Source organism: Pongo pygmaeus, chromosome X (assembly GCF_028885625.2).
Source record: "Pongo pygmaeus isolate AG05252 chromosome X, NHGRI_mPonPyg2-v2.0_pri, whole genome shotgun sequence".
NCBI lineage: Eukaryota > Metazoa > Chordata > Mammalia > Primates > Hominidae > Pongo > Pongo pygmaeus.
In genome coordinates this window covers 25358243-25372005 of record NC_072396.2, presented here as the reverse complement: position 1 = coordinate 25372005, position 13763 = coordinate 25358243, and the positions used below count along the sequence as shown (strand labels likewise).

At 38.3% G+C, this 13763-nt stretch overlaps 1 protein-coding gene across 4 annotated transcripts in view; it reads right to left on the bottom strand.

Annotated features, from left to right (window-relative positions):
* POLA1 (DNA polymerase alpha 1, catalytic subunit) overlaps positions 1-13763 on the bottom strand; it is a 304219-nt gene that overhangs the window by 161852 nt on the left and 128604 nt on the right. For all 4 annotated transcript variants that reach the window (XM_054472674.2, XM_063659960.1, XM_063659961.1 and 1 more), the window contains one exon: positions 11700-11874. In XM_054472674.2, the coding sequence (XP_054328649.1) occupies positions 11700-11874 (175 nt within the window). The remainder of the gene's footprint in view (positions 1-11699; positions 11875-13763) is intronic.

Below are 13763 nucleotides of genomic sequence, written 5' to 3'. Positions count from 1 at the left end.
TTCAATTATGTGGCTTGTAGTGATGGACTCATTTGTGCTGGGGTTGAGGGTACAGAAGAGGCAGTGGAATGAAATTAAAATACTGTCATTTATAATTAGAAAATTTCTAGGATCTCACATTATTTTGGCAACAGGATCAAAACTCTCATGTTTCAAGAAGTATTTATAGAAAGTAACATCATAGGCATCAGGGTGGATGAGTTTAGCAGTACTGTCTTTACTTAAGTCACCATAGTCTTATCACACACACCCCCAGTGTGACATTTAGCACAAAATTATTTTTCTACCATTGCACTTTCTAACCATTGTAAATTATACCTGTTTTTAGAATGTTCACCTGCCCCCACTCCCAAGGAGTTTTTAAACTGTTCATAACTTGAGACATATTGTTATTAGAGAGGCTGATACATTTAATCAAATACTTTCCTTCCTTCAAAAGACAAGGTCTCTATTAGTGCAACAGCAAATAACTACAGTAAAACCCTTATATATGTTCATGCAAGCGGGGAAGAGGGAAAATCCACATAAATGAAATTCCAAATGAGTAAAGGGAGTAACTGGTATTTACAAGCAGTTGTTTGTAATATGGATCATTTAATCTATGAGGGAAGCTAATTAACAGAATCCCATTGAGTGAAATTTTTTTGTAAAAATTTATTAGAGGAAGTAAACCATTTATCTTTTGCATGAGTCCAGGCTTTCATATATCTGGACATCTTAGAGGACAATATACAAACTGAAAATTTAGTGTGATTAAAGAAAAAAATAATTTTCAAATGGTGAATGCCATATCCACAGAATGCTCATAGCAGCTTTATTCATAATAGCCAAAAATGGAAACACTCTAGATGTCCATCAACAAGTGAATGGATAAACTGGTATAATCTACCATAAAATACTACTCAGCAATGAAAGAGTGAATACTGCTATATGCAACAAGACAGATGAATCTCAAAAATACCATGCTAAGTGAAAGAAGTTGCACACAAAAAGAGTATATACTGTAGGAAACCATTTATATGAAAATCTTGAATAGGCAAAACTAACTTATACTGATAGATTTCAGATGAGTGATTGCTACTATAACAGAGGTGCTGACTGGGAAGAGGCACAAGGGAACATTCTGGAGTGATGAAAATGTTCTGTGTCTGTGCCTAGATAACTGATTGTATAACACTCAAGATTTTAGCATTTTATGGTAAATTATGTGAATTATACTCTTAAAAAGCATGCCAAATAGGAAAAGATGTTTGTGTAGGTTGAACATCCCTAATCCAAAAATCTGAAGTGCTCCAAAATTTGAAACATTTTGAGTGCCAACATGATATATATCACGAGTGAAAAATTCCACACCTGACTCATGTGATGAGTTGCAGTCAAAACTTTGTTTCAGGCACAAAATTTTTAAAAATATTGTATAAAACTGCCTTCAGGCTACATGTATAAGATGTATATAAAACATAAATGAACTTCATGTTTAGACTTGGGTCTCATCTCTAAGATAGCTAATTATCTATATGCAAATATTACAAAATCCGAAAAAATCCCAAACACTTCTGGTCCTAAGCATTTCAGATAACGGATACTCAAACTGTAACATACACTTCCAAAAGACTCGTAATTAGAACACATAGGAAATGCCTGCAAATCAATAAGAAAAAGAAAAGCCAACAGGACAACAGAAAAAGACTTGAACAGGCACCTCACGAAAGGAAATACTCCAATGGCCAAGAAGCATGTGAAAAGGTGTTCAACTTCATTAGTCATCAAAGAAACACAAATTAAAATCACAACTCTATGCCACCATGTAAAATGAAGATGGAAAACACTATCTTACCAAGTGTTGGTAAGAATGTGGAGCACCCAAACACTGCTAGTAGGAAGTGTAAACGAGTAGAACCACTTTGGAAAACTGGCAGCATCTACTAAAATTAAACATACATGTCCCTGATGGCCTAGCAATTCTCCTTAGTACATACCCAAGAGAAATACATGCTTATGTTTGACAGAGGACCTGTACAACAACTCTCAAATAGTGCTCAAAGCAGCACTATTCAAAATACCTCAAATGTGGAAACAACTCATAGGTGTACCTCCAGTAGATAGCCATACAGTGTGGTATATTCAGACAATGAAATATTATACAGAATTTACAGAAAGGAAGGACAACCACATGGATGAATCTCACAAACAATATTCAGTAAAAGTAGTCTAGACACAAAGAACAAAGACGCAATTTGTGTAATATCCCCAAAAATCCACCTCATCTATGTTATTAGATGCCAGGTATGTAGAGGATCATTTCTAGGAGATATGAGGGGCCTTCTGGGAATGTAGTAATGTACTGTTTCTTGAGCTCAGTAATGACTACACTAGTGCATGATGATCTTGTGAAAATTTATCAAGCAGTTTAGTTAGGTTTTGTGCACTTTTCTGTATGCATGTTATACTATGAAAAATTCACACTTAGAAAGGTGAGAAAATTGCATTCTAAATATTTCTTATGAAACATCTATGAATTTGTTGCAAAATGCACTGAAACTCAAATAGACGTAAACCCCATTGCCTAGGAAGAAGTGTGTATTTTATATTTTAGCAAATATAAAATAAAATAAATTGAGCCTAAATATAATCACATCTTTAGATCTAACTATTTATAGGAAATATAGGAGACAGAGGAACATGTTAAAAGATACCACCAGGATGTGATCAGTAAACTCCAGAATGAGAAAAATTCTAAAGGACAAAAATCCCAGCTTCTTTAATTAACAAACTGGGAGGATCAACAAAGGAAAAAAAAAAATTAGAGACTAACTACCAAGTTGACCCTGACTGGATTCCAATCCAAACAAGGAGCTTTTTAAAAAAAGTGTATTCATAGTGCAATCAGGGAAATATAAACACTTATTGGAAATTAGATGAAATGAAGGAATTGTGAGGTTTTTTTGTGTGATGTGATAATAATGTAGTTATGCTGAAAAGGGGAATCTTTTCTTTTAGAAATGCAAAATGGGCCGGGCGCATTGGCTCACGCCTGTAATCGCAACACTCTGGGAGGCCAAGGCAGGAGAATCACCTGAGGTCAGGAGTTCAAGAACAGCCTGGCCAGCACGGTGAAACCCCGTCTCTACTAAAAATACAAAACAAAATCAGCCGGGCGGGGGTGGTGGTGCATGCCTGTGATCCCAGCTACTCAGGAGGCTAAGGCAGGAGAATCGCTTGAACCTGGGAGGCAGAGGCTGTCCTGAACCAAGATCGCACCACTGCACTCCAGCCTAGGTGACAGAGTGAGACTCTTTGTCTCCAAAAAAAAAAAAAAAGGGAAATGCAAAATGAAATATTAACACACAAAATAAATATCTAGGATATACTTCAAAATAATAGGGGAAGGTGGGAAATAAGATTGGCCACCAATGCAGAATACTGAAGGTGGGTGATGAGTATATGAGGGTTTAATCTTACCCTATAATTTAATATGTGTGATACTAGAAAAAATTTTATATTCTCTGCTACCATATATATACATATACATTTTTCCATAATAACAAGTTGTGTTTTTTTGTTTGTTTGCTTTGTTTTGAGGCGGAGTCTCGCTCTGTTGCCCAGGCTGGAGGGCACTGGCGCAATCTCGGCTCACTGCAACCTTGCCTCCCAGGATCAAGAGATTCTAATGCCTCAGCCTCCTGAGCAGCTGAATTACAGGTGCCCGCCACCACGCCTGGCTAATTCTTTTGTATTTTTAGTAGAAAAGGGGTTTCACCCTGTTCTGTTGGCCAAGCTTGTCTTGAACTCCTGACCTCAAGTAATCCACCCGCCTTGGCCTCCCACAGTGCTAGGATTACAGCTGTGAGCCACTGTGCCCAGCCCAACAAGTTTTTAAAATACTACAGATCTAATTTAAAGATAAACAATTTACTGTATAAGTGTCAGACAACCGAAACTGTCTTTCACACCAACGATACACCTCTTCATAATATAAATGGAAAATTTCTGAGTATTTTAGAAGAAATAATAGCCAAGCCTTTGGTTTAAATGAATACCCAAGATTTTTATTTTCCTGGAGAAGATAATTCTCAAAATCTTGACAGAATAAAAAGGCTGATGAGCAGCATTCTCATGACTTCAATCAATTGGTTTTAATGCCCTTGACAATAGACACAAATACAAATTTTAACTTAACGAGATGTGTATTTCTCGGCAGGAAGCTTTTCAAGTGTCTTTTTTTTTTTTTTTTTTTTTCTGAGACAGGGTCTTGCTCTGTCACCCAGGCTGGAGTGCAATGGAACGATCACAGCTCACTGCAGCCTTGACCTAGCACACTGCAGCCTCGACCTCCCGGCTTAAGTGATCCTCCCACCTCAGTGAGCTGAGTAGCTAGGACTACAGGCATGCACCACCATACCCAGCTAATTTTGGTATTTTTTGTAGAGATGGGGTCTTGCTATGTTGCCCAGGCTGGTCTTGAACTCCTAGACTCAAGCCATCCTCCTGCCTCCCAAAGTGCTGGGATTACAGGCGTGAGCCACGCACGGTACCTGGCCTTCCTTTCCTGTTTTTAAACCCAAGAAAAGATGGTAACTCTGTGCTGGAAATATATTTGGAATATAAAATAACACAAATAATAGTCCAAAGATTGCTTGTCTTATAACAGAGCCCACTTCTCTTCCAGCTATGTTGGTAGATGCTGGGGGCAAACAGCTAGGCTCAAGGTCCCTAACCACCCACCTTCTAAAAGGTGAGTTAGTCCTGCAAGAATGGCCATAATCAAAAAATAAAAAAAAAAAATAGATGTTGGTATGGATGTGGTGAAAAGGGAACACTTTTACACTGCTGGTGGGAATGTAAACTAGTACAACCATTATGGAAAACAGTGTGGAGATTCCTTAAAGAACTAGAAGCAGAATTACCATTTGATCCAGAAATCCCACTAGTGGGTATCTGCCCAGAGAAAAAGAAGTCATTATACCAAAAAGATACTTGCACACGCATGTTTACAGCAGCACAATTCTCAACTGCAAAAATATGGAACCAGCCCAAATGCCCAACAATGAGTGAGTAAAGAAACTGTGGCATATATATACACCATGGAATACTGCTCAGCCATAAAAAAAAAAATATGACATTCACAGCAATCTGGATGAAATTGAAGACCATTATTGTAAGTGAAATAACTTAGGAATGGAAAACCAAACGTGGTATGCTCTCACTCATAAGTGAGAGGTAAGCTATGATGACACGAAGGCAAAAGAATGACACAATGGACTCTGGGGACTCGGGGGGAAAGGTGGGATGTGGGGGTGAGAAATAAAAGACTGCACAGTGGGTAGAGTGTACACTGCTTTGGGTGCATCAAAATCTCAAAAATCACCACTGAAGAACTTACTCATGTAATAACCAAACACTACCCGTTCCCCCAAAACCATCTGAAATAAATAAATAAATGAAGGTGAGTTAGTAATTGCTTAACCATTGTTTTACTTCTGGTTTTGGAAAAAACTGTCTTACTAATAATAAAATAACAGTATTAATATTTTGTCAGCAAAGGGGGAACCTATAATTCATCACCTTAACCCTTTTCTATTTTATTCATACACATATATAATACAGTGTACGTGTATGTGTACAATGCTGTATAGTATTCAGCTTTTTTTTCCTTAACCATTTTTAGGTATTATCCATTTTTCTGTAAGCTACACGATCTTGATAAATGTCACTTTGGTGTACTTAATTAAAACAATTTTATCTTTTTAAAAAATTGATCTAATTTAAATAATTTGAGAAATCCACATTTTCCTTTAAAACCTCTAAGTGTTACAAAGCCAGAGTTGTTACATAACTCATATAAAAGCTCCAAAGCAATTATTCTAAACATGCTCTGGTTTGGTTCAAAGTTCTCAAAGGTCTCACTGCTTATGTGAGATGAGCAGTGTCACTACTGGCCCTCTATTGTGGGCTAGCGACACAGAAGCAAACCACTGTGTGCTCACTTTGTTGAGACTGAGATGCAGGACCGTGCAACTGAAACCCTTAAAGAGGCTCTCTTTGAATTCCCTAAAGTGCTTTGGGGGTGGCTGAGATAACACAGGTTATCCCTGCAGTTCATCAGGCTAGAAGAATTGGTAAGCAGTAGGGTGGGCAACCATTCCCTACTTCACACTAGCCTCTCCACAGCCCATTCCAGCAATGCCTCAAAATGTCTCTACTTTTATAAACTCTTCCATGGTGGGCCCAGCTAGGAGTGGTTTCTGCTTCCTTTGAAATTTGATAACCCTTCATTTCACCTTTTTTGGGACATACACTGTGTTGCCCACTAGACTTGCCCACAACAGTGAAATCAACGAAATAACTGGGCTGTAATTTGAATAAAGGGTCCATAACTGACTCAACTTTGTATCCTTCACAGTGCCTACTATGGTGCTAGGCACAGCAGGTCTTCAATTAATACTGAATACAAAAGTAGACTAGACTGGGAGCATGAGCCATTGGCACTCCATCTTGTAAGAGATGCTCTTATCAGCTGAGAAGATTTCCTTTAACATTCTGCAATGCATTTGGTATAACATTTTTTAATTTTACTATTAATTATATTATAGAAAATATTTACAGTTTGGGGCCAGGAGCAGTGGCTCACGCCTATAATCGCAGCACTCTGGGAGGCCGAGGCAGGCGGATCACCTGAGGTCAGGAGTTCGAGACCAGCCTGGCCAACATGGTGAAACCCTGTCTCTACTAAAAATACAAAAATTAGCCAGGTGTGGTGGCACGCACCTGTAATCCCAGCTACTCAGGAGGCTGAGGCAGGAGAATCACTTGAACCTGAGAGGCAGAGGTTGCAGTGAGCCGAGGTCGCGACACTGCATTCCAGCCTGGGTGACAGAGTAAGACTCTGTCTCGAAAAAAAAAAGAAAGAAAGAAAAAGAAAATATTTAGTTTGGAAAGGGTCATGTTTTATTTTTATAAGAGCTTAATAATGAAAAAAGGCAAAATTCTTTATTGACAAAGTAATACCTGAAGAACTCACTGGTGGCATTATTCTACCCCTACCCATCTGTACTTTACTCTCTTTTTTGTAGTTGGATCTCCCTGAATCTGTCAAAAGCACCCCCAAACATCACTTGGCCCTGTTTCGCCCACTGTTGCACTTATTTCTTAGATGATATTACTGAACCCTGTCTACTGACAAAAACTAACCTCTGTGATATGAGTGGTATGCATCATTTTTTTAAAAGGAAATTTTTACTTTCTAATTTAACTCAGAACACACTGGGTTAAGTGTGTTCTGTCTTGTTTTAAGCAGTATTTTCAGAGATTAAATTCTAAATTCTCATGTTCTTCAAATCTCAATAACTTCTCAGGACCAATGAGAAAATGCCCAGATAGCCAAATGCCTGAAATTTTATCACTGACCATGAAGAAAGGTTCTTTATAACTACTGTACAAATCATTGCTCATTGGAGGAAAGATATTACATATAATTCTAAGTACCATTATACATAAAACATACATTTATTCAAAGATGAAATTCAAAAATGAACTTTAGACTATTCTCATCACTGGCCTAGTCGGCTAGGTATGGAAGACTATTTGGATGTTTGAGCATACTGTGAATATTTCATCCACAGAATACGGGAGAGCTTTCATTAGAATGAGAGAGAGAAAAATCTATAGTCTAGAGAACAAAAGCTAAGAGTTTCAAGTTTTAGTGGCCATGTTTCCCATAGGGCTATTGTGTAAGAAGAGTAATACTGTATTTTTTCCTATTCACAGATGGAAAAGAGTAAAATTTTGCTTTATTTAAGCCCAGTAGCAATAATCTTGCATGGGTTTCAGAAAAATGATACATATTTTACTGTGGGATAATGAGGACCATTAGTTATTAGAACAAATTATTCTCTTTCAATTCAAGAGCCTTATTCATTCACTCATTTAATAGGCTATCCTCTCTCTCTTTCACTAAAATGGTCTCCCCATACGGAACACCTGGCCATGCAACATGCCACCAGACAGACTTCAGGAGGTATCTTGATGGGGAGAAATAGAGAATTTCCAAAGTGAAGCCATAGGATAAACCAACACTTGATGCTTGCCTTTCATTTCAAGGAAAGTAGTATAAAAGCAATAGAGAAAGAAAAAAGTAGTTGAAAAATATACTTGCTCTCCACAAAAGAGTCTTAAAAATAAAAAATCATGAGCTTAATAATTTTCCTAAATGAAATTATGCCATTATTCCTGATTTCTTTGTACTAACTAAAAGGACAAAGTATCAAACTTCACTAAAGTTTCAATACTATATTTCATTAATCAAAGATAAAAACTACATTAAAAGCAAGAGAATTATTTTATGTCTGTGATTAGGCAGTTGGAGGGCTTGTATTTTATGTATACATTTGTACACTTCAACTTATTTAACAGTGTCAGTTCACTAGCTGCAGTTTTTTTATATAAAGAAAAGATTTAGAATTTTAAAAACAAATTACAGTAATTTTATGCCTACAGCTTGCACCTCTTAGAAACCATGTACCCCCTAACACTTCTCTTACTTTGCCACCACTTCCCCATCTCCCTCCCTCCTCCTAAAACCACAGGCTACAGTAGAACTGATAACAGGGGCCTCGAAGCCCCTACTGAATAGCCACCCTAATTTTTTATTTGGGGTAGAGGAATAAAGGGTGTAGATAAGAAATTCAGCTCCTGAATAGAGCAGGAGGCTAATGCCTGCAGAGATCTGCCTGGTGAGCTTCAATGTTTTCTACAGATCTTCATGATGACGGGGACTTGTGGGCCTACACTTCATTAATGCTGAAACTCCTGGAAGGGGGCAGAAGGAAAGGACTACAAGATTTGTTACTAATATAGATGGCTGTGTATATACTGCTGGTGTGGGCACAGGGTAGAATGAGAGAAGAGGACAAGCAGGAGAGGAGGAGGACTACACAATGATGACAACTTCACACATCCTCGATATAAAAACCACTGTCAAGTGGCAGAAGAAAAAAATGAGAAAAAGTAGCCAAAAGTGAGGAGTAGTTGCAGATCCCTCAAGGCCGAGGACACATTCCCTCCCATCAGCTTGACTTGGCTACATGGCACCAAGAAGGGACTGCCTGGAAGAGTGTCCACACAGCCACGGCTGCACCTAGAGAATTTTCAGGTTGTGAGGCAGGAGTGATGGGTACATAGATGGGACCATGTGCAAGTCTGGAGGGTTCTCTGTGTAGATTGAGATTGGTCAATAATGAGATAAAACATGAAACTTCTGAAGATGGGACCCACTTGTCTACTACTGGCTTTGAAAATAATTTGTGAAAACTGAATTCATAAGGCAGCCTATGACCATACAGTAGCTGCAGTTATAATAAAGTACCTTTCAAGTCAAAATCTGCTACTGTTCAATTTATAAAGAAAAATCATCTTAACTATGACTTCTGGAACTAACAAAATCAGTCTGGTCCCCTCTTAGTATGTCTGGCCTTGACACATCCAGGCAGGCATCAGGCCAATCCACCCAAGCAGGCTCCATCACCCTTTATTGCTCAGCTCTTCTGCTGACATACAAGGCTACGCAAGTCCTTATCTTAAATGTCATTCATGAGACAAGGCTTGTTCCATCTACCTCCTCTCAGTGCTGGGTCACCAAAAAAATTCAAAACCAAAGAAGAAAAGAGCAACAGTTTTACACCAGGTTTTTGAAGACACAAATGGAAAAACTGGGAGATCTACTCTTTAAAAAATGGTTTTACTCAGAGGTTTTCAGTGGAGAGCATGGGGATGTACAGTGAGAAATGGAGGGAGCAAGAAAAACATGAAGCCCCCCATGCTTATACATCTATGCCACCCTGCTCCTGGTTGAAAACATCTTCCATAGCCTTTTAGAGCTAAGAACAGGGAATCAAGTTTAGCACAGTAGTTAAGATCACAACCTTTGGAATCACAGCCGGCTACTTACTACCTATGTGCCAAGAACAAGATAGTTACCTCTCTAAACCTTGGCTTCTTCCTCTAAAATGGAGCTAATACAACATACCATTGTGAGGTTGTCACAAGGACTGAATGAGATAACAAATGTAAAGTACTTATCACTGTATCCAACAGAGCAAACACTCAATGTATAGTGGAGAAAAAAGTGAAGCTAAAAAATACCTTACTTTTACAGTCCTCTCTTCCCAGCTGAGGATTTATAAACATCATCAAATACAACTCATCTTGGGGAATACATACGATAATTTTGGTGGTAGAATTTTATCTTCCTAATATTTGCTTAGGCAAATGTTAAAAATGAGCTTCCACTTCCAGAGTAAACATTGACGGGGTAGTGACGATGGGGGTAGCAGGGAGGAGCTCAGAAACATACTCAATATGTGACTTGATAATTCACCCATGGAAAATCCAGTCTCATTCCACAAACGCAGTTGAGCACTAAGTATATACAAATCCTACAGACTGAAGGAGTATGAACATATTTCTACTGATGCCTACAAGAAGGGTGGGAGGTGGCTACCACTCACGGAGCCCTTCCTTTGCCCCAGACCTTGTGCTGAACATCTCACACATATCATCTTATTTCTCCCTCAGAGTAACTCTATTCCATGACTCAAGGAGCTAAGGTGTAGACCAAGGTTCAGAAGCTTGTAAATAGCAGAACCAGCATTGAAACCCAGGTCCCTATGCTGTCAAAGCCCATGGCTAAAGCTAGATGTTTTAGTAAAAAGAGGGGGAGAATCTTCCATGAAGCAGGGACAGAATGGGCAGTGCCATATTTGGGAGACACTGCGTAGACTGAATAAGAAATAAGGCTGGATACATAGGTGGGAGCTGGAAAGTTAGTCTATAATTGCCAAAGTTAAGAGTTTGTGAGATGCCAGTGGCACCTGGGCTTGACTTATAAATAGTGAGGAGCCATCTCAGGACATTAGGCAGTACTCTGAAAACACTCATCTTTGCTTACCACAGAAGAGAGAGGAAAGGCCTTAAAAGCAATGTAACTCTTTATGTACTTGGTCATCTAAAAATGAAATCAGGGCTGGTTATGAAATACATTTCTAAGCAAAAGATAACAATAGTAATAATGACACAGCAACGGAGACAATCTGGTGACACAGCAAAAAGCCAAAGAAATACTGAGGTCTCAGGGTTGGCTGGTACCTCCTGGGATGATGATAACTTAGAAATCAGCCAATTCCTAGAGGATAAAAGCGGGTCCAGTTTTAGAATAACTTATAGAGTAGGATTCTCACAATGAATGGAATATTAAAAATTAAAAATTTCATGTTAAAAAGCCATGTTTTCTCACTTGACATGAAAATACCTTCAGCGACAGAGACAAGATGAACCAATAAGCAAGATACCATCAATCTCCTTATAAATGGAGGTACACTAATTAAAGCTATAACAATGTAAACTCAGTGACTGTAATGGCACCTGAAATCTTCACTTTACCCTTTCTTTTGCCTTCCCTCTCTTCCCTCAGTATTCAGTGAGTATCAACTATGGAGCAGGCATGTGGTTACAGTAGCAAGTATGTGGAGCTCATAGTCTATGAGTGGAGACAGTACCAAACAACCACAAAAATACATTCCAAACTATAAACAAAGAAGTGCCAGACACAATACCATGCCCATAAGCAGAGATCTCAAGAGAGAAGGAAGACTACATGTGCCCCTGTTACCATGTGAGGTTCTATGTGAGCTTGGGACACTTACCTAACCATGTTGCAATGAGGACAGCATCAATTCCGTCTATTGGTTCACAGATCCGAGCCACGACTGGGTGGATCTGCTGGGCCAGGTAGTACTGGGTGTCAATGGTTAGATTATTCTGTTTCTGCAGCTGCTCAGGCGCATAGGCCCTCTGACTTGCAGTGAGGTTTGATCCATCCTAAAAGAAGATATGACAAAAAGACACGTAAAAAGAAGACACAGGCAAAGCTGTGAGCAACTCAATCACAGACACTTGCTTAGTCAAACAGAGGCAACAATTTAAATCTTATGTATCTACTTCTAAACATCAAGACCTCTTTTTGACCTGTTGTTGAACATTTTGAGTAGGAAAATCAAAGACAACATCTCAATCTTGAGATCTCATCCAGTGTCCAAGAATATAAATCCAGTATATGTTGTGTTCTATTTTTTGCAAAAATTTGAAACCAACAAGATAGCAATGACTAGATTAAATAATTTCACCTGCCATATCACCAAACACCGAGAAGGCTTAGTAACAATTAGTGTAGTCAGAAAGGCTTTTTAAGGAGTGATAATTTAAAAACATGTGTATGGTCTTTTTTATTATGTTAATGTGATCCCTTCAGGCAAGAATTCTAGTCAAAGTAACTCAAAGATCCCGGGAGTAATATTTTCTATGAGAGCCATGTATCACTGAGAAGCAAATGAACAAGTGGAAAAGAGTGGGGAAATGAAATCTATAGAGTAGTAATTTATATGCAAGATACAGTAAGTAGAAGTAAAAATGATGTAGTGTCCTAGTAGAGTGGCAGGGCTCTAAAAGCCAAATATCTGGCCACTGGAATGAAGGGCATGTCATTTTGTACCATTTACCTGGTTCCTCCTCAAGAAAAGGAAGATGGGTCAGAAAGCCTCTTTTCAAGGGTTTTCTCTTTTACTCTATAAAAATAAAAGCTGTTAAATTCTATATAATTGGCCCATATCCAGCCTCGTGAATGATGTCACCATCATCTCTGAACCAAAAAGTTCTCTCTACTGGATCAACATCCAACAACTCACTCACTCTTCCTCTCATCTGAAACAGAATTTAATATTCAAACTAGTAAATTATAACTATTCACAGTGCTCAGCTGCTCAGCAGAACTGATTATAATGTGAATCCTATTCTTTCATTCCTGCTACAATCAGTCCCTTTCCAGCTCAGCACCCAGCCCAAAGCCGAGGCAACCTTCCACACACCACTGTCTTTACCAGAGACCAGCGGCAGGGCCCTCTTTTTCTGGCTAGGCCCCTGATGAAAACAACCTGGGCCTGTTTATCAACTCGGTTCTACCTGTTCTAAGACAAAATGAAATACCTAAAAAGGAAGCAAACTCAGATTAAAAGACTTATTATTATTTGTCAGGAGTTTACAACATAGTAAAAGGAATTAGGCATAATTAATCAAGTTTAATTCTTGCTCTTTCAGAAGCTTGAATTGTTAAGATGATAATAAGTTGACAACCAATGATAAAAACCACGTGAAAAAATCCTCAGGCAGTGTCTTTTCACACAACTCAATTGTATTTAGACTGCCTTTTACCAAACACATAAAATCTGAACAATTTACAGAATTATGATAAATTGGTCTATCCTTAAGATTACAGCAATGTTTAGTTTAACAATTTTTAATGGTGAATTAAAATAGAATGTATACATGTAAAATATAGTTTAAAGCCACCTGCCTTTAAAAATATTGGTTACTTTCTAATATTTCAGTAGAAGTTCTCATAGTAAGGCATGGTTTTCAAAAAAGCAGTTGAAAACTTTCTGAGCATGCTTTCAGTTTAAAACGTTTTTATTCTAAATATTCACACAAAAGACCAGTTTTAACAAAAAGTGACACAAACATATTTCTTAGGGTATTTAAAAAATCTAAGCTCGAATATGACTAAATTCAAAAGACTTGGTTAGATGACAGGTTTTGCTATGTTGTACTGGAAAAACATTTAGGCTATGACCTAAGATACATCCTTCGGCTGGACACAGTGGCTCATGCCTGTAATCCCAGTACTTGGAGAGGCTGAGCCAGAAGGATCACTTGAG